We start from the raw sequence: 21,106 nt of genomic DNA on the forward strand, positions 1-21,106 counted from the left end.
ATTTAAAAATAATAAAAAAAGAGTAATGATCATCATTCTCTTTTTGGACATTCCCCGTGGGGGGAAGTTATGGTGTGAATGATGACTTATAGTAAATAGAATGTGTATCAGCTGGCTGGCTGTTAAAGAAGTGAGCTCGGGTGGAGGCTGTGGTGAAGTTTGTGTCCCAGCCTGAAGGGATGTGATAGCAGTGCAAACAAATGCCATTACATGCAGGCAGGTTCCTGGTAAGGGCCTAGAGTAAGAGCTGTGTTTGGTAGTCTTGCATCTCACAGTGGAGGAGGGAAATCCTGAAGCTTGCTAAGGACCCTGTTGCTGTGGGTGGTGCCTGAGTAGTGCTTCTCTTCTACTTGTTCAGCTGTCTGGGCTGAGCAGTGTACAGAAACATGCCTGGGCAGAAAACAAGTACTTGGTGTAACCTAAAATCTTGTTGGCCAGAGCTGCAGTTTTTGATCTAGAGCCAAGTTGAACAGCCCAGTGAAATGTCTTGTCTGTAGTGGTCAGTACCTATGAGTTTGGTGTCAGTGGCCTCAGCACGTGTTGGGTGAGGGAGGCTGGGCTGTGACCCAGCCGTGTGCAGGAGGCACAGGACTGCTGCCAGGCTGCATGGGCAGAGACAGGGCCTAATTAGTGATATGGAGTGATAATGATAATGTGATAGATATGGAGTGATAGTGATAATGTCTTTTTAGCCTCTTCTCTTTCTCTTCCTGGTAAATACATATTTGTAGTTAAGATTTTGTTTTGCAGAGATAGGGGTCCAAGATATTGCTGCTCAGAAAGTAAACTGGGATGATAAAAAGCTGTCAACTGCGATCTTGCAGTGAAATACTTGTGTTCTGTTTATCTGTAAGGGGTCATTGTTTGTTTTTGTAGACAAAATAGTTACATCTGTGCTCATAGCTGGTTTTGACTGTAAGCACATGCATTCGCAGCAGAACAGAAATTTCAAAACAAAAGTGATTCATTTGTACAAGGAATGATCTACAGCAACTAGGTCAGGCAGTGGCTTTGGCAAGCCGTGTTGTCATTGTTTGCCATGAAAATAGCATTGGAAATAGAATGGCACTCAGAAGACTCGAGGCTGAGATGTCCAAGGTAAGCCGTGTACTGCACGAGCCTCTCTGATGGTTTTCCAGTACATTCAAAAGCTTGAGTTCCACATTTTGCTCCTGTGTTTTTCTAACTTTTCCTTTTGAAGAAAAAACATTCTATGTTTTGTTTTGTTTTTAGTTCCTTCGGGAGTGATACAAAATGGAGCTCGAGTACTGAGTAGAGGAATATTTCCTGGAGCCAGGCCATTGCCAATCAACCCTATAGGGAGCATGGCTGTCGCAGTAAGGTAAGAGTGCATCATTGTGGGATCTGTATGAAATCAATCAGTATTTTGCAAAAAATGTAAAAGCATATGTGAGCTCTGGGTATTTTGCTGCTTGCCAATGCTTCTGAGGTTCTACATGAAATAAAACTCTGCCACCTAAAATTCTTGGGGTATCATCATCATCTTGGGGTATCATCTTGGGGTATCAATAAATTAGCAAGATAGTCATGGCATATCTGTCTGTTGTGTGGTGGTTTGTGAAAAGCACTTTTATTTTCACTAGCAAATTGCAGGCAGTTTGTGGTGAGAACCTCCTATAGTGGCCTGTTTTTCCAAGTGCAAATGCTTTTTCCTGCTTCTCCCCTCTCTCCCTTTTCTTAAAGACTTTTTCCTGGATTAAATACCAGAGAGAAGAGTATCAATAATATTAAAGCAAATCCTGAAAGCTATTTGAGCATATAGCTGTCGTTTTCTTATATAACTTAGATCTTTGTGAGGCAGTTTCTTTCACTACAGTTTTATTTCAAGGTTATACTGAAACATTGAAGGATGAAATGTTTAAGATACTCAACTATCAAGAAGCAGGGCAGTAAGAGACATCTAGTGATGGCAGTAGGAACTGTGGTTCAGTGGTTTGTTTTGCTTTAAGCAGTGCTGGTTTATTGGTGGAAGAACAATTTGCCCCTCGTGTAGCTCCATTTTCAGTCAGCCACAACAGAGATTAATTTGGTCAAGTGTACTGCCAGTGTCCTCCTCTTTCAGAACTCTCAGTATCTGCAAAAGCTATTTCAGCTCAGGCAGTTGGGTATTCTGGGTGGAGTTTCATAATTAGTGCTGACCTCACTTCACGGTGCTGTTCCAATTACACTCTTTTCTCAGGAAAGGGCTGCAAGGCAGTGCAATAAAGTATCTTGGTAGGTCTTATTCTATTACTATTTACACGGGGGTTTTTTATTTTTTATCCCTTTTCAGAATCAGTGTCTAGCCCTTTGGGTGCAGTATTTCCATCCAGTAAACGGAGAGAAAAACAGAGCCTATGACATTCATGTAGTCTTGATGCTTAAAATGCATAGAGGGGAAGACACTAATTGGAATAAAATCCATATTTTTTGATGAGCGAGTTCCTCAGCTGTTTTTCCCCTTTGCTACACTGAAAGGATGCAACCCCAAGGGTCATCCTCCAGAATTCTGCAGATTTCCTCTCCATCTCTCTTTACCACAGCTTGGCCTTGCTAGCAGCAGGGGTCAGCTCTCTTCATCAGCTTTGCCACTGGCTTTACCTAGGACTCGTATTCTGCTCCAGTGGGGATTGCAGAGCCATAGACTACTGCATCATTAATTATATATAATTTTTATGAGGTTATCAAGCTAAATGGAGGACATAGTGGTCTCAATATTCTCTCTAGAGTTTATCTGTATTTCCTGCTTAGACTCTGTTTCATAATCAGAATTGACTCATGGAGGAGATAGAACTGTTTTACTTCCAGGCCACTTGTAAACTTACTTCTGTGTAGGCATCCTCAAATTGCTGTGCTGTAAAGCTGTATCTAGTTAAATTTTATACATTTTCAAAGGACTGTTTCTCATGGGTTTTTTTCCCAGCAGGTAGAGAATGGTATCTTTACTAGCTACCTGTTAATGTAGAGATGGGAAATTAGGAATTTTACCCCTCCCTTGCTTACGTTCTTTTTGCTCTGTCTCACAGAATAGCATTTATCATTAGTTAATGCAGACATTTCTAATTCTTTTTGTTCTCTTCTCCAGCCTTAGGCAGTATTAGAAATAGCTTGCTATGAATATATTCCTGGTGTGCATAATGTCTGCTCATATTTAAAATCTCCTGCAATATCCCCTCTTTTAATTCTTGAAAGGCAGAGGGAGACACAGACAAGAGGCTTTGAAAGCTTTTGAGAAGTTAGGGGACTCTCTTCAACAGAGCAAGTTCAGCAGGCAGTTTTGTCTTGTTTCCCTCAGGGATAATACTGTTCAGAATTTCTTTGGGAAGAAGATCAATCTGGATTCACAATGCCTCTTAGAACATCATCTGGTCCTCACAAACCTGGGTACCTCTGTTATCAGTTCTGTGAAAATTATACTGTTTCTTGGTGCCAACACTTCTCCTCAGATACACAAGACTAAATAGGACCCGTCATATTGAGCTTTCATGGTGTCTCATGAGAATAACTTCTGCTTATAATGTGCAGCAGAGGAAATGTACCACAGCATCCATTCAGCCTTCTTGTGCAATTTAAGTGTAGGTGGACTGCTCAGATTGAGCTGTCATTCCTGCACAGAGGACAACGGTCCAGTCAGGCTGGCAGGGGATGTTTTTAGACCTGTTTCTTTTACCAGGAGGGAGGTCTGGGCAGCCATGGTGGGTGGTACAGTCTCCTGTTAAGTTTTCTGCTGAAATTGTGTGCCTCTGCCTATATATCGAGAAGTGAGACAGCTTCTTTCTAAGATTTCTTAAATCAAATGTCTTTTCTTGAGAAGTGTTCCTATGGTGCTGTAAATGAAAGGCCTGAAGCCACCTGAAGAAGGTAGTTTTTATCATTCTCATAGGGGACGATTAGCATTTCCTTGGTAGCAGAAAGTTGCATAATAAATTAACTGTTTTTCTTTAGTTACTGTATGCAGGAATCACAGGTTTCTCTGTAAGATGCTGGTCTTCTGTTGGCAAATCCTTGCTGTCTGAGCTGTTTATTTTATTTTGTGTTTTATTTCCTCAATATCTTAATGGTCTTTGGTTTAGTTGTCCCCAAAGCTGGTGCAAATAACTTGCTGTATATTGTCCTGTTGTGCAGAGCCATTAGTGCCAAAACACAGTAAGAAAAAGTTTGGTCTTGGGTTAAATTTGCAGTTATGTGGGGTGTTTTGACTAATCTATTGTTCAGAAAGGAGGCCAAAACTATAGCATTGGACTAAGAACCTGAAGTCTGCGATTTCTGATGTGTTAACTCCTGTCAATACAAAAGTTTACTGTGCTGTTCATCTTCGACAGTGTGACTGAATGCATTGGCATATTTTGTTCCTGCACAAGGTATCAATGTGTTGCTCTTCCCTTGTAATTACATGTAATTACTTTATATTTTGTATGTAAAATAAGATACAATTGAATTAAGTCCTTTGGGTTAAAAAATCCTCCTGGAAATTACTTAACAAAGATGACTTTCCATGAATAAAGAATTACAGTTGAGATCATCATTATTTTGTAGTGCATTTGGCTTAAATTGCACAAATAAGCCTTTCATTCCAAACTAATCTACAAATGGAAAGGCATCCCACACTATTTTTACTTTGAAAATCATCCTCTGGTGTTAAATCTCTGCAGCAGAGCATAATTGGATGTGTTTTGACAGTAGCTTTTTATTTACTTTATTCACACTACTTTTAGCTTGTTTACTATCCATATTTTCCATGTTGTGGCTGACAAGTCTAAGACCCACCCAAAAACAGCAGGGAAAAATAACGCTTCAAAGCTGCACAGCGTGTAGCATGTCTCTAGCATGAGATCCATCATATTTTGGGGATATTTTTGGCAGACCATATCCCTATATAGTTCCCTGAGAGAATCTAAAAGCAAATGCAGTGACAGTCTGGATATGTAGAAAAGCAGATACTGAGTGACAGAGGTATTCAATGAAAGCAGGCAAAGCTCCTTACATACAGCAAGCAGTTGGTTGTGAAAGTGAGCTCTTGCTCTTCCTGTCATCATCCACTGGAAAATACCTTGTAAATGTTTTCCTAGGAGGACTTCTGTGTTGCTTTGGTAGGGATGGTATCTGTTGAAGTGGCCAGTGCATATGACATTCACGTGTCTTGGCAAGGTGCACAAGGCTCTTCCTGGATATTATCACCTTCCACAGGAGTCAGGTATTACCTACTACATCAGCCCTTGGGAAGAGCACAAGCTTGGAAGTTGATCTAACATTTGAGATTAAGTAATGTCAATTTCACCATGATATTTGTAATTTCCTGCAGTTATCCGTTGTGTGTGGGTGGTTTATGACTATGTCCAAGTCCTGCTGCTGTGCAGTAGAACTACTGAGCCTAAGCCTCTCACATGCCTAATGTGGACAGATTCACTGAGGTGAGGTTGATGGAAATTCACCCCACAGAGAATCTTACAAAGCTGTTTAGCATAGGCCTTGTCATTTGTTTGCAGAAGATGTTTTACAAAATATCCTTGGTAATTTTTTAAAAAAAACTTACTTATATGCTACATATGCCTAGGTAATAGGTTAGATTACTTTTGGTACTGTTTGTTAGCATACCTTGGGTTTTAAATTACTGCAGGTTAAAAATAAAAATTAATGGGAAATTACATGGGTTTTCCCCCATTTTATCCAATTCTTCTTCACCAAATTCTTCTGTGTCCTGGTTTTGGCTTGCATGGAGTTCACTTTCTTCCTAGTAGCCAGTACAGAGCTGTGTGTTGGCTTTAGTATGAGCATAATGTTGATAATATACTAGTGGTTTAGTTACTGAACAGAACTTGTCCCAAGTCAAGGACTTTTTATTTTCCCATGCTCTGCCAGTGAGCAGGTGCACGAGCAGGGGCAGGGCAGGTGGCCTAACTGGCCAAAGGGATATTCCATACCATAGCAGAACATGAACTGGGAGAGTTGGCAGGGAGGAGCTGATCACTCTGAGGGATGGATTGAGTTGGGAGCAGTTGTGTTGTGCATCCCTTATCTTCCTTGTGTTTTATTCCCCTTTTTGTTACCTCTCTCTTTTCATCATCTTCATCGTAGTTGTTGTTACTGGTTTTGTTATTTACTTTATTTCAAAGTGTTTGTATCTCAACTCATGTTTACCTTTTTCCATTTCTTCTCCCAGTCCCTTCTGTAGTAAGCAGCTGCATGGGACATAGTTGCTGGCTGGGATTAAACACAGACATTCTCAAGGAATTTCACAATTACCTGGAAATTGCAAATAGGTTTCCTCAAGAACTTCCCTCAGTAAAAAAATATTTCTATTCAAGTTTCCAAGATAAAATTTTTCTTCTTCATAGGGAAAACAAGTGCACCTGCACTGGCAGAGCTACGGCTCTTCTTGATTTTGAGGAGTTAAGGGAAAAAAACAAAACAGAAAGACAACAAAACACCCCAAAATGCAACACTAACAAACCTTACCTACTTCATCATCATGAGTAGATTTTAAAATACCTGTTCTTCTGGTATTAATGCTACAGTTCCTTATGCAGCTCCTGATCACTGGGGCATGAGAAGAATGAGTTCTGTGTTTAACCTTATCTGAAGATGGAAAATGGTTATTTGGGATTATTTGCACTTCAAAATTATAGGGCAATTACTAGATTATTCCTTGGGCATAGCTTTTATTATTGTGACTTTATTTCTCATGCTGGCTTTATATTTTGCTTCTATTTTCCTATTGAAGCAGCCATTCAAACAGTGATTAAATAAAACAAACATTGCATGTGCAGAGTAGATGCCAAAGCATAAGTAGAATTATTATCGTTCACTTACATTATCTGTGAATTACTATTTTTTGCTTAGATAAAGGAATTAGTAGGTGTTTCCTTTCATAAATTCTTAATTGTGTGTTTGTAGTGCTTACCACTGGCGTTACCAGCTTAACAAACCCCAGATCATCCCTGTTGCATTGCATTCCCCTCCCCACCTGTAACAGGCAGGATGAGTTATCCTTGGGAGCCGAAGGAATCCTTTAGTAACGAAAGGACAGTAGTGCTGACTGTCTTGGTTATTCTTTCTTTGCAAAATGCACAGGGCTCCATTTGTTTTAATTTCAGATCTGCTGCTGATACTGCTGGCAGTTCATGAAGTGTATTTACTGTGGTCCTTTGCATACAATTTTTCTCTGAAGTACCTTTGTAAGAGCTTCTGTCACTATTGTGAGCAGCTCACTGTTGACTTTTAACTCAGTAACCCCTGACAGAATCTCATTGTAGAGCAAGTGAGCACCACTTACTTTTCATATGCTTGCTCATCCTTCTGTCTCCTGGTCTGTAGTGGTTTTAAGAAGCAGTTCAACTAGCTGTAGCCAAAAGTTCTGACTGTTCTGAATTTCCCTTTGAAATAAAAAAAGTAATTTTTCTTTTATTATTGCAAACCTGGAACATGTCAAAATCTACAAACCCAGCTTACCTTTACTGTTTTCATTGTGTCATCTAACTGTGTGTTTCCAGTTACATAAAAAAACTGTCATCTATGGGTACACAGTATCTGTCAACCAGAAGGATCAGAGGTAGATTAAGGTGATATTTAAACTCCACATAGGTTTTCTTTGTTCATCAAAGGGATATACCTGTCTCCAGTGTGAAATGCCGTAAGTTTTTTTCAGCAAAACCTTTGCCATTTTGCAAACAGAATGTGATTACCTATCTTTCTTTTGAGCTACCAGAGAAATTTAAGGAAGATATACCTGCACTTGGTAAAATGACAGACTCACTTTTGTCTCCTCCTGAGGAAGACCTGTCTGAAAGGCAGAGGCACTAACACTGTGCAAAGGACATTGTTTCCTCTGACTTGAGACCCAGCTGCTGTGAGTCCTATCTGACTTCTGATGACGTTGGTAGTAGAATTTGTATCCATTAACAATGGGAATGAAGTCAGACTTTCAGAAGTCCAAACTTACATCTGCACTGCTTGAGGATTGTGTCATGGTGCTACAACCAAATGGAAATATTCTAGAAAGAATCTGTGCACATTGCTTTAGGCTGAGATTCCCTCAAGCAAATAAAGATAGTCCATGTCAGTAGGATGAGAAGCTCTAGAGACTGTCCCATCGACTACTAGGAAGCCACTGCTTTAGAACATGAAAATGTGTCAGTTTCTGGAAATTTTGAAATGAAGTTGTGAATAAAAAAAGGGGGAAACAAAGTGAGAGTTACAACCAGAACTGTGACCAAAAATAGATGAAGCTAGCCAAAATCTGTGTCCTGAAACCCAGGAGAGTTCTGTCCAGTGATGGTCTAGATTGAACTACATAAATCACAGATTCATTTCATAGTGAATATATTATTGTCTAAGAGCAGTGTAGAGTTTGAGAATGTCTCAGAAGCATTTGTGGAATATTAATTGTTTAGATATTGGTTCATTCAACTCTTACTAATCTACTAATATTAGTTATAAGTAATTCATCTAATGTTTGAGCTATTGCATATTAAGGTACAGATCAGATTTACTTTCAGGGTACCAGACTGTTGATGTTGTGAATATCCTAAAGCACTCTACCTGTATAACTTTTTACTTTTCTGCAAATATCCTTTGCTAATTCTCTCCTTGACCTGCTTTCTCTTCCTTTTGTATTTCCTCAAGCAGAACTGGTTGGAAATCTTTCAAAATGTAAGTGAAACCCAAAGATTTTTCTGAGATGCAAATGCTATCCATTTCCTGACCAGTTCCACTTTCTTCTGAAATGTATTAGTATTTTCTTTTCTCCCTTTTTTTTAAAGCAGTTCTTTTTTTTTTGCACCTCTTTGTAAACTTCTGTTTTTCTTTACCAGCATCTCTGTTGGCAGACACTCACTGTGGGATGCCAGCCTCATGATACCCCCTTCCCTGGGACATCCCTCTGTACTCCCCAGGCATTTCATTCTGGTTTTATGCTGATTTGGAGGAATTGGGATCTGGAGTAAGTCCCATGGGCAGAGCTTTTGAATCCAAATTACAGCCCCTTTACATAACAGGCAACACTAGAGACTCGAGCAGGGTAAATCAGGGATGTCCCTTTGGCACGTGGTTGCACTGCTCGATGGAGCTGTGCCTTTCCTTTCGTTGACAGTCTCTCGGTACAAACTCACAAGAGTAGACCTAAAGAGCATAAAAATGGGTGTCTTGGTTTAAATCACATCTGTTAGAAGCCTTGTTCACTTGCAGTCAGTAGGAATTTCATTTGAGTTCCCACTTACTCTGTCCTGTATTTGTTTCCTTGGAGCAAGAATTGCTTGTTATTTTTTAATGGAAAATTAGTAGTGTGTGATTTTTAGTAAGCCATATTGCTCTGATTTTTAGCTGCCTTGTAATATCAAGTAAGTTTAATTTTATGCTAATTTATGATAATTTTTAACATTTTTAAATGTAAATTTTCCCTAAAAATGAAGAATCTGTCACTTAAAATGCATCACATGCTTCCTTGTAATGGCTGATCTTAAGGAGTTGGTTATAAATTCACCTTATAACTAGCTTAGTATGGATGATTTCTTATTCTAAGCATTTGGCATCCTCTAATGACAACCCCTGCAGTTGCAAGCCATCACAGAGTAAATGCAGCTGGCTTGCTGCACAATCATGAATGACATTGCACTTAGTTATTAATAATTGAAGGAGCTTTGTGTATTCCTTCTGGGTTCTATATGGAATTTATGGATCATACATCTACTCAGAAAGCTAAGCAAAAGTAATTTTGTTGAGCAAAAGAGGTTGGCAAGAGGCTTTCTTTGCTAATAAGTGTACCTTCTATTCTATACATTTCTTTGAAAGCACTGTAAATAACATTTGGAATGACTGATGAATTTTCTGCCTTCTAGCATTGTCCTGTCACTGGTTCATAAATGCAAGGGGGTTTCTTATCTCAGCGAGCTCTTGCAGACAAGGGCATTTAGATGAACAGGAACTGTGGAATTACACACCACTTATTTTTCCCACCTTTCAATCTTACCTTTCAGAAATGGGCAATACTCTGCTGTTTCTTGAGTAAGAAAACCATACATGAGGTCCGTTGCCTGAAACTTAAAGTACTTTTCCATTTTTTAAAGTAGAAGAGCAGTAATACTCTGGACTTCCCACCATGCCATTCCTCTAAGAAACATCTATGTTCAGTGTGTGGATTTCAGAAAGGGGTTTAATCCAACACTGCCCCAAGTATGCAAAAGCACTCCAATGGTAAAACAAAGATGGCAAGTTTAAATCAGTTTATCATGTGATGGTTTAAACAGCCTTGCTTTTTTGTTGGATTTTTTTAACTGACAGAGAGGTTCAAGGCTGGTAAACTGGCAGGTGGCAGTGATGATGGCTCAACTCAATGACAAGCATCCTGCTCTCCTCCTCTTCAGCAGGAGTTAAGTATTGCACATAATCAGTGCCTTCTTTAATAGTATTGTAAGCATTGTAGTCTGTTTTTTAAAGTCAGTGGCAATGATCTACTACTTTTCACTCCAGAAAAAAAACTTGTTCATTTTTAAACATATTGTGCTGCAGTAGTTCCCACTGCACAGGGTGCCATAAAACCTAGGGAAAAAATGACAGCTTCTAGAGCAAATCTAGAGATTTATTTCTTTCTACTGCTTGTTTTTGAACACGTTCTGTTTTCTTGGCAGCTTGTGGCTTAAGATTGTATTGCTTTTAAGGTTATTTATTAATGGATCAGAATCAGAACTGTGACTGGACCTGGTTGCTCCTTCTCTTGCAAAAAGTCCTAAGCACAAGTTATTATACTTCCCAGGTGAACCATGGAATGCAAGTTGGAATTAGGGTCGGAAAATGTCTTTCAGAGTAGGCAGGGAATTGCCCCAGAAACCTAGTGTCTCGTCTCCATGTTTTTGGTAGTATCACTTTATATGCAAAAGATGAGGGGCTATTTATGCAACTTGGCAGAGTTTATTTACCCAGTAGATAAAATAATGTTGGGGGTTTTTCTTTTTAATTTTTGAAAATGTAAACTATTAATTGAAATTTAAATCAATACTGTTTGCACATCATTTATTTGTAACCATCCCCTACTTGTTCCTTGCTTATTCCCTACTTGATTCTTGTGCTATTTTGCATCTTTTGGCTTGTTTTTTATGTCAAGTCCAATCCACGACCAATTAGGCTTTGAAACCAGCTTGCATGGACATCACTTTGATAGTCATTGTTTCAGATTGTAATTTCAATTTATCTGTCAGTTTGCTTTATCATCTTTTGCTTTGAAGCAGGATCACATCTCTGTGGCTTCTAAGACTGCTTGGATTTGTTTTTACAGGAATGGAATAACAAACTGCCGGATGCGGACGGAAAGCGAACAGTCCTGCGGCTCTCCAGTTGTTAGCGGTGACCCAAAGGAGGATCACAACTACAGCAGTGCCAAATCTTCCAACCACAGGAGCACATCACCTGCCAGTGACTCCGTTTCCTCTTCCTCTGCTGATGACCAGTATGAATTTGCAACTAAAGGTAGCCAAGACAGCAGTGAAGGCAGTGAAGTTAGCTTCCAGAGCCACGAGAGCCATAGCGAAACAGAAGAGGAGGACAAAAAGCAAAGTCGGAAGGAGACCAAGGATTCTTTAGCTGACAGTGGATATGCATCCCAGCACAAGAAAAGGCAACATTTAATGAAGGTGAAAAAAGTACCAAGTGACACACTGCCTCTTAAAAAGAGACGTACAGAAAAGCCCCCTGAGAGTGACGATGAGGAGATGAAAGAAGCAGCAGGATCACTCCTGCATTTAGCAGGAATTCGATCCTGTTTGAACAACATCACCAATCGGACGGCAAAGGGGCAGAAAGAGCAAAAGGAAACCACAAAAAATTAGAACAAATCGATGATTTGTTTGAACTTACAAAGTTTTGTTTCAGCACGTCAGGTGAATTCTAATGATTTGTGGCAATATCAGCAATTTTTTCCTTTTTTGTTTTTCTTCCGTTTCTTTTTGTTTTGTTTCTTTGGGTTTTTTGTTTGGGGTTTTATTTGTTGGTTTTTTTTTGACCCTTAAGATTTTTATTTTTAAAGGAGATTGAAGCCATAGAACTCATACTGACACTCAGCTAATTTACAAAAGCTTTTCATTACCTGAAGACAAAAAAGTTAACAAAAAAAGAAAGCCAAAATCGCCATTGCTTTCTCCAGCTTATCAAAAATGCATGGTTGAATACGCAGTGATATCAACATTAATGCGATGGGAGTAAAATTGGGCACTTGGAAATCCCTCTTATAGTAGAAGAGCTGTGCATAATTTAGTATTCATTCAGGCCTGGCCCTTAAGAATTTTTTTAATGGCCTTACAATTGGGTTAGAAATGAATGTGAACAAAGAGATTTGTGGGAAAGAGGAGGCACATACTTCTCAACCAAGCACTGTTCAGTGGCACTTGGAGACGTTGTGCCACGCAAGTCTTCGGACAGCCACTGGTGGCAACTGTGCAAGCAGTAATGCACTTCTAGTGTGTCACGTGTCCTATGTGGCTCATAATGTGAAGACTGATAATTCTTAAGCTTGAGGAAATTTAAACTATGTATGCAATGGGTTTCAGTGAAATAATGAAATGGGAGGGGTGTGACTGTTAGTAGCATCGTTAACTATTGAATTCTGTCTTCTATATTAAATTGAAAGAATGTTCAAAAAGCCATAAGCCTGAAGATTGGCACTGCGTGCAAAAAATAATAGTAATAGGGAAAAACAAACTATGTCTTCTAAACTGCCTGAGTGAAAAGTAATCAAGTATAAGAAATTACAGCAGATACCATGTACATCAGAATCTTTTTCTGTGGATCACATCCTTGATCTAACAGGGGAAAAAAAGCTACAAAACCTGCCATTAGTAGTATTCTGTATTTAAATATAAGAGGAAAGCATATTGGTGAACAGTAAAATTCAGAAGTTCAGCAAGAGCTCCTACACTGCCCTCAGAAATGAGTGTGCAGTGACCATCAGTCAGGATTCATCTGTGCAAAAATGACAACAAATTTCCAGATTCAACCAGCATAGCCAGCAGAAGAAATTTGATCCACATTGCATGGATTCTTTAGGGAAAGGGGGAAAACAAAAAGCAAACAATTTTTTTTATTCAAAGATGACAAAGTTCTTGTAAGGTAAATAATGTATTTAGCATGAAGCATGAATTATTTTCATATAAATATAGAAAATAGAGAAAAAGGCTATGCCTCTAATTTTTAAGCCCTTAGGCTTAGAGTTTGTTTTTTGGGGGTTTTATTTTTTTTGTTTTGTTTTGTTTTTGTTTTGGTTCTTTTTTGTTGTCGTTGGGGTTTTTTTGAAGCAGGTGTTTAAGGTTTAACCTTCTTCAGGGACAAACACTGACTGTTGGGGAACTTACTCTGCAATATTAAAAAATAAAATCTTCATGCTCTGGTAGGGCTTGGATGGTTGAATAATACTGCCTTGTCTGCACATTCAGCCCCCTCTCCCTACTTCTGTTAAAAAAAAAAGAAAAAAAAAAGAAAAAAGTAAAAGTGTGTCTTTTCTTCGTCTGTACATGTGTAACATGACGCAATAATCTGAGGGCAAATTTAGTAGTGAGTGTGTATGACAGAATCAAGAAAATAATGGGAGGTTAATTGAGGAAAACTCTCTGATTTGATTCAGGAATAAGTAGACAAGAAAATAGCTTTGCTAATTTGCCATGAAAAATTGAAGTTAGTTAAGAGCCTTATGGAGGTGTCTGGATAAAACCAGTGTTACAGAGAGTGTGATTCAGGTACAGTGCTATTCTCCTGGTAAGGATGACTATGAGACTGAAAATCACTACAGCACAGAGAAGCTGTGAAATAAACAAAACAGTCTCTCTCACCTGGATTCTTGCATTTGGCACGAAAAATTCTACACTTAGAATATCCTAGAGGCAAAAAGAAAATCCCAGAAACCAACCACTTGAGAGAACAAAATGGTCGGTTTCTTAAAGAGTATAGGTTTAGATTTATCACTAACAGCTGTCTCAGGCAGCAGTTTCACCAAGATGGATCTAGTTTATGAAGAGTGAGTTAGAGAAGGGTTTGACTTCCTACTCAGTGCAGTGAGCTAAAAGTTGTATTTGGAGATGCCTGTGGCGTGTGCTCAGTTAGGAGGTGGAAGGACTGAAGGACAGGCTGGTCTGGACCTGGTTCTGTGCCCCGCAAGCATTTTGTAAAGAACAGGGCAGCACAGCAAAAGTGTGCCTCTCCTCCCATCTCAGCCAGCATGTCCTGGGATCCAGGAGCAGCTTGATAGCTGCCAGAGCTCAGCACAACTGCCACCTTAGGAGATAGGGAAGGAGAGAGCCATGGATAGTGTGAGAAACAGTTGTTCCTCTCAGTTTGCAGGGGCCAGTGCATGCAGCCTTGATTCCCAGCATTAGTTCAGTCAGGAGTACATAGAGACTAACTTCTGTTGGCTGCCTTTAGATAACATTGGGGAAGACAGGAGGGACCAGTCCCATGGCCAGGAAGCACAGAGATGAATGAGCCATAACATTTCCCTTGTCTGATCAGACTGGGATAATCTGCTTCTTCCCAGGTCCATGCTCTCTACAGCCAAAGTCTGTAGGTGGTGAAGCACACAACCCTGTACAAGAGAATTTGGTCTTCATCTTTTAGACTTCTGGGGGAGTCATTTGAAATAGAAGATATTACAGTATCACCTTGCCACCAGCTTTGCTCATTAGGTGTATCAGCTCGGGAGTGGCTTAATATTTACCAAAAACAGCACTGAAAAATCTAGTGGCAGAAAATACAAACCATGGCTCAGCCATCTCTGTCCTCCAGGGAAAGCAATGTGTTTGTGTGCCAGTGGCCAGACTCTGTCCACAACACTAATTCCAGAGCAACTTCTCTGATTGCAGTGTGTCAGTGCAAATGAGATCAGTATCTGCTGAACAACAAGTACCATTCATTAATGTGGACTCTTGGTGGCTAAATATATAATTACCACTAGTATTACTCATCTTAGAAAACAGTCATTTTGCATAAATATCTAATTAGGCAGGTTAACTTTATACAGATATATATATAGATATATATATATATATAACACCTATCTAAGACTTCAACAAGTTCTCTATATACTTCCTGGTAAACCTAAAATGTTGGCAAGCATCTATTTTCATATAAAATTTGTTTCTCCTAGTCTGATCTGCTAAGAAGGTATTCCTTGGTAGGATTTTACAAAGTTATGTTCAGGAACCAGCAGTTTGGACTGCCATCAATGGATTATTTCTGGTGTTTAAAAACAACTTGTCCTTATTGATGTTTACTCTGACTGTTGATGAGAAGTACGTAATTTGGATTGTATAAAGTATTTAGGAGTCACCTTTTAAACCATATTTGTGCCTGGCTGACAATGGCAACTTTGTCAGAACTGGTTCTACTCCATCAGAGAAGTTCTCTTTTTTTTTGTGTAAGAACTGAAATTGATTTGTTTTACAAGAAATACGATGTCAGCTTTTAATCGAGTTGTCTTTACTTCAACTGAATGATGTCAAAATGGACTGGTAATTGCACTGTATTACAAACTCTCTCACTTGCCAGATAGGAGGTGGTGTGGTTTTGCTTGTTTGCTTTCCTTCTAAGCCATTTTGGGGTGAGAAGTTGTCAAATCTCTAACTTCCCCTTCTTCTCACTCTAAGTATTGCCAAATTAGCATTTCTCCAAGACAGGTGGGGGCGAGGTCAGCAAGTGTTCAGTGGTGAGTTTCACATGGGCATGAGTTGTAAGGGTTGCTGGACTTCATGGCGAGTTCCTTTGGAATATGCCTTTTGCAGCAAGAAGCTCTTGCAGGCCAGAGCTAATGCCATAAGCAGATTTCACCAACATCTCCAGGGAGGTGAAATCTGCTGATCGTGCTTGCATTCCGCAAGCAGTTGGATGTCCTACTGCATTTTGGTGCAGATTCTGCTTGCATTTAAAAATGCAAGCACAGGTCCTGGACAGCTTAACTGTATCACCCCATAGCTGTTTCTGAAAGCAGTCTGCTTCTGATCTTCTCCTGGCAAAATTGGCAGTAGTTCTACAAAGATCACAGGGCTTTACAGCTGAAAGCCAAATGTGGGAGTGAGGAGGTGTGCCCTGTAGGACTAGAGAACTGTCCTGAGACTGTTCTCTCCAGCAGTTGAGTTGAGGTTCACCTTCTGGTTCCTCTCCTACCGTAATGGGAGAAGGGAATCCCAAAGGAGCTGCATTGGCTCCCAGTGTTCAGCTGAATTACTGTCTACTTGTGGAAAAGATACAGAAAAAAGCTGGAGGCTGCATTCTTCACTGGAGTGAGGTAGAGATACATCGACATACTTTAGCAGAGAATGAAATCCTAAATTGTACACCAAATGGCACCACGGATAAAATTACCAAAACACTTTGTCCTGGTTTCTTAGTAGTGGTAATTTAATTTCACTGAGATTTTGGCTCCCATCACAATCCATCTAAAGATGTAGATTATAGAATCATAAAATATGTTGATTTGGAAGGGACCCATCTGACTCTTGACCCCGCACAGGACACACCAATAATCACCCTGTGGGTCTGAGAGTGCACAATCTGAGGTTTTCTAGAACTTGAAGGTGTCTGGTCTCCTTTGCAGTCAGTGGAGCTATAGACACCCAAGTGCTCCTGGAAGCCTTTACCATTTCACTACTATTATTATTGTTATTACAATTTTTGCTTTAATCTGACCCTAGGCATTTTTGAAAACATTACTCTCCTGTGCTCCAGGATCAGAATAAAACTACTGAGAAAATGCATTCCCAATGCAATTTACTTCACTTCCTGGAGAATGCAAACCCAGCTCCTTCAGGCACATCACTACTGCCTGTATAGCTCATTGGCATATTTTATAGGAAATACTTTGAAACCTTTTCTTAACTTTGCCACCAGAAGAGCATTTGAACCATACATCCTCCTGATTGTAACAGAGTATCAGTGTTGACCGTCTGACCAGTTAAGTTTTAGTAGTGTTCTTCACAGCCCTCCAGTAATATATCAAACACTGTTATGCACATAATGCAGCACTGTGATCTAATTTAAATAATACTTTTTTATTATTTATACTACTCTATGTAATATACATCAACACTTTGCTATATAACCTAAGTGATAACCCTCTTAGTTACCTGCCAAACTCTGAATTTCTGTTGATTTATATTGCAATTAGCACAGTTACCAAGTTGTAATGATGTCTCTTTTCCTTTGAAATGGGATGTGTAAGTCAAACTATACATTATGTGTGTTTCTGTTTTGAGATGAAGTTTATAAGGATTTACACACAACATTCAGTGTTCTGTATAAATCTGCATACATTTGTAAATTCATCTGTTAATCCCCTTTTATTTAGAAAGTATTAATTGATGGTGGTTTATTAGGGATTTTTACTTTTGCATTTTTATTTTTAGTACTGGTTATTCTTGAATTAAGCAGAGACTTGTCAGCTGGGTTGCTTTATCTTTGATCATGTACATGACCTTATAATTCTTCCACAGTTCAGCAAACAAGTACTAGCTTCACTGACCAAAAAAAAAAGTCAACCTAATGTGTCTATGGTGCTGTATTTTGCTGGTATAGATTTAAAACCAGAAATTATTTAAAGGTCACTTTTGAGTTGTTCTAATAAGTAGCCTTTCCTGGTTTGGGGAGTTTGGGTTTTCTTTTAGCATTGAAAACAAGGTATATTTATCTGAAGCTATATAATGGTTTTTCTACTGTACCACATTTCCTTTTGTAAAGAGGGGAATATCAGCCTGATGTAACATCCTTTCGCAATCAGTGGAAGGGGGTTTTGTTTCACTTTTTTATTTTCAGTGGATTTCGTGAGGCTTTGGATCAGGCCAGCAGTTACAGGAGCTCATCATCCGAGGGTTTAAGGGATAAATGACAACTCGTGCTGGCCTTTAGTGCTAGAAGGGATTTTACCGAATGCTAAAACTACATGCTGGATTCTGGAATGGCTGACAATCTAAAATGGGAATCTTTTTCATTTGTTTACTCTGGCCTGAAATCCCAAGACCTTCTTTTTTTTTTTTTTTTGTTTGGATGACATTGAACTTGAGTACATTTTTAAGTTACTAGAGCATTGTACATTTCCTGAGTATGTGTGTGGGACAGCAATTGAAAGTCATACCTGTTATCTGATAACCAGTTCCATGCCTGCATCATTCACACTCACTACTTAAAACTGCCATGATGTAAAATGTTGGGGGGAATGATTTGTGTGTGTATGAAAAGCATTATGAACTTGTACATTTTTTTATACTCTGATCTGTAATTTCTGAAGTATTTTGTTTTACAGAAAAAGTGATAAAGCAATCAAAAGACCAAGAGATTTAGTATCAATGCTTAAGGGTCACAGGACCTTAACTGGCCAATAAGTTAATTTAGTACAGTGATAAGCCAATTTTTTTTTCCTGTACTTGGCGTCTGAAACTGCCAATTTCATCAATATTAAAATACGAACTGTGACGGGGAATGAACAGTGATGTTAAGTTGTATTTGTGTTTACCTAAATGAGCAGTCCGAAGGCAAGTGCAATCAGCTGATCTTTAGGAAATATGAAATTGTTGATTTAGAGGCATACTTGCATTTTACATTTTCTTGATGTGTAATCATATTGCCAAAGACAAACTATTTCATCAATTATTATTGTAAATAACACTTTCCCAAAACCTACCATAAAGTTTCTGTGATGTATTGTCTTCCAGTTGCAATAAAAATTACTGAGTTGCATCAATTGAACAATTGTATTTGTGTGAATATTAGTTTCAGAATATGCCCACATATTAAGACAGAACAGTGGTTGTTTTGTTTGGGGTTTTTTTAACAAATTAATTCTTTCATTATTAAGTAGTTCTGGTCCTTGTGGCATGTTAGCTGGATCTTCACTGCTGTAGATATCAGCTCATGTTAATTGCTGTCATGTGCAAATGGCTAGACATACTGAACTGATGTTAACTTAGGATCTGATCTTCCTTTTTCATCAGTTTTGCGGCCCAGAAACAAAGCTGATTTCATTGGGAATTGTTTTTTGGTTTGGGTTTTGGTTTTTGTGGGGTTTTTTTGTTGTTGGTTTTTTTCTTAGTCAGCGACAATCAGAAGAGATCCAGTAATAAAATATCTAATGGCATACATATAACATCCTGAAAAACATACCTCTGTAATTTGTGCATCAATCCTTACACCTAAGTTTAGAGTTGAAGAAAACAGTGCAAAAGGATTCTCTTCAGAGAATTAATAATGAGTATAAAAAAAAAAAGTAATGGTCTCATAGCTTTCTCCAATTAAAATTAAACTGAATTGTACAATTTTATAAGTCACAGCATTCCTCAGACCCCGTGTTTTTGAAAGTGTTCTGTTAACAGCCCTAAATATCTATTGGTTAACTTTGAAAAGGACTGAGAAGAAAGAAAGCCCCTCAGTTCTTCCATGAAACTTTGTCACAGCTGGTTTGAAGCGCTGCTGAGGCAGAGAGGGCCGAGGTTTCTCAGCCATGTATTGAGAACGTATGGCTGCTGAAGCTGGAACTCAGCTGACCTACGAGTGTCCCCCTCTTGTCTTGATGCCATCCAGAGTGGCTGGTGTGGGAGACTGCTGCACTGTCTGAGGGACAAAATGGATGTGAACATCCCGGGAGAAAGTGGAGCAGAAGAAGCAAATGTCTGAGATTCACACAAAAGAGCATAAAAGTGCCCAGGCTCAGTATCAGTCCAGGCAATTGCTACTTTCATGCATTGCCTGGGAAAGTTTTTTTGTAACCAATCCTCCGTGCTCACTGCTGCTGCAATTGAACAAGGAGAGAAAAAACTTGGCCAAGGAGGGAGACGAGATGAGAGTTGACTGATGAGAAGGCAGAACCTCTTAACTGTGCTCTGAACCATTTCCTCTAATGGATCCCCCTCCCATCTGCCTCCAGTTAGGCAAGGATCACGTAGCAGTCAGCGCATGGATCCGTGGTGATGTGTGTAGAGGAGCAAGGAGACCTGCAGCCTCCACAGACATGTTTTAGCCTTCATGTACAAGCCAGCAAGCTTGCCAAGAGCCTGGTCGTGAATTTGTTTCAGCACAGGGCATTGCTGAAGAGTCTTAAAGCCACTTAGCTCAGGCATTCTATAAGAGATGTGCTGAATGCCAGCTGTGCTACCAGCTTCCCATGCAACTGCAATTTTAACAATCAGACACTGTATACACACCTGTCCTGCCTCCTCTCCAGACTCACCCTTACTTGCATCATGTGTTGTGCTCGATTTGTCAAAGTGCCTCTGGCAAGCCCTTGGGCAGCACAGGCAGGCAAAGTGATTTATATGGCAGGTCTTCCTGCTGCTCTTTCTTCAGGGTTGTCCCTGCTCCAGCATGTGCTGCCTGCAGCCACTCCAGGAACTGCTGCCCTGGTGTGGGTTCCTCAGGAGTGCACAGATCCCTTCGGATCTCAAGTGGGCCTCCAGCAGCCCTCTGTGTGCTGGCTCCTTTGTAAAATGCATCCAAGGAGGAGCACTCCCCGCCCCTCTGACTGCCCGCAGCAGTGGCACTCTGGCTTGGGCTTCCCTTGTGCTGATCTCAGCCTTCAGTGGGCTAAAGCCAGCTGTGAGCCGCTCCTCACCCGTGTGCTGAAAGCTCATCTCCCCTGGCCACTGCAGCACCTCGGTCCCTCAGCACCTCAGCCATCGCGGTGTTCAGAGGAACACCGAGGGGCAGGTGCCATGGCAGCGCTCTGGGAGAGCCCTCAGGGGCTGCCCGGGCAGAGGAGCCCCCATGGCTAAGGGGCCCACCCTCGGTGTGGGCACCCAGCTGCCTCTGTCCTCCCAGCCCTTACATGTCTTCCCTGCAGCAGTCCCTAGGCAGAATGGGATGGCAGGGCTCCTGTGTGTGATGTGAGCCATATGAGCCCTATGAGCTTTTACACTCAGAGCTTGCCTTCAGAGCTCCAAGGGGCGCAGGCAGCCGCGGCCGGGCACGGCTCATGGCTGTGGGCGAGGCCCGGCCCCGGCAGCCATGGCGGCCCTCCCTCAGCAGCTGGGGCCGGGCGGACGGGCACCGGAGCTCCCGGGAAAGAAACCCCGGCCCCAGGCTCGGCCGCCTCGCCTGCCAGGGCGGGCACTCAAAATGGTTACACACAAAATGCCCTCGTTGGAGTGGCCTC

The 21,106-nt window shown here is 40.3% G+C and overlaps 1 protein-coding gene and 1 long non-coding RNA gene across 16 annotated transcripts in view; one reads left to right on the top strand and one right to left on the bottom strand.

Moving 5' to 3' along the window:
* The window catches only part of FOXN3 (forkhead box N3), a 208,132-nt gene extending 189,421 nt beyond the window's left edge, over positions 1–18,711 (top strand). For 10 of the 14 annotated variants that reach the window (XM_064423621.1, XM_064423618.1, XM_064423617.1 and 7 more), the window contains 3 exons: positions 1,234–1,342; positions 8,626–8,649; positions 11,267–18,711. In XM_064423621.1, coding sequence (XP_064279691.1) covers positions 1,234–1,342; positions 8,626–8,649; positions 11,267–11,816 — 683 coding nt within the window. In that variant the 3' untranslated portion in view covers positions 11,817–18,711. The remainder of the gene's footprint in view (positions 1–1,233; positions 1,343–8,625; positions 8,650–11,266) is intronic. The other 4 variants (XM_064423624.1, XM_064423625.1, XM_064423628.1 and 1 more) reach the window with 1 other exon arrangement.
* On the bottom strand, positions 5,762–20,642 carry LOC135302759 (uncharacterized). 2 transcript variants are annotated; one of them, XR_010364309.1, is made up of 4 exons: positions 20,567–20,642; positions 7,274–7,373; positions 6,457–6,576; positions 5,762–6,243 (listed from the first exon to the last, which is right to left on the bottom strand). It is a non-coding gene; the product is annotated as an uncharacterized LOC135302759 (long non-coding RNA). The 2 variants fall into 2 exon arrangements; XR_010364308.1 differs by lacking the exon at positions 20,567–20,642 and having other exon boundaries at positions 7,274–8,311.
* Positions 20,643–21,106: the final 464 nt, after the last annotated feature.

Source organism: Passer domesticus, chromosome 6 (assembly GCF_036417665.1).
Source record: "Passer domesticus isolate bPasDom1 chromosome 6, bPasDom1.hap1, whole genome shotgun sequence".
NCBI classification, from domain to species: domain Eukaryota; kingdom Metazoa; phylum Chordata; class Aves; order Passeriformes; family Passeridae; genus Passer; species Passer domesticus.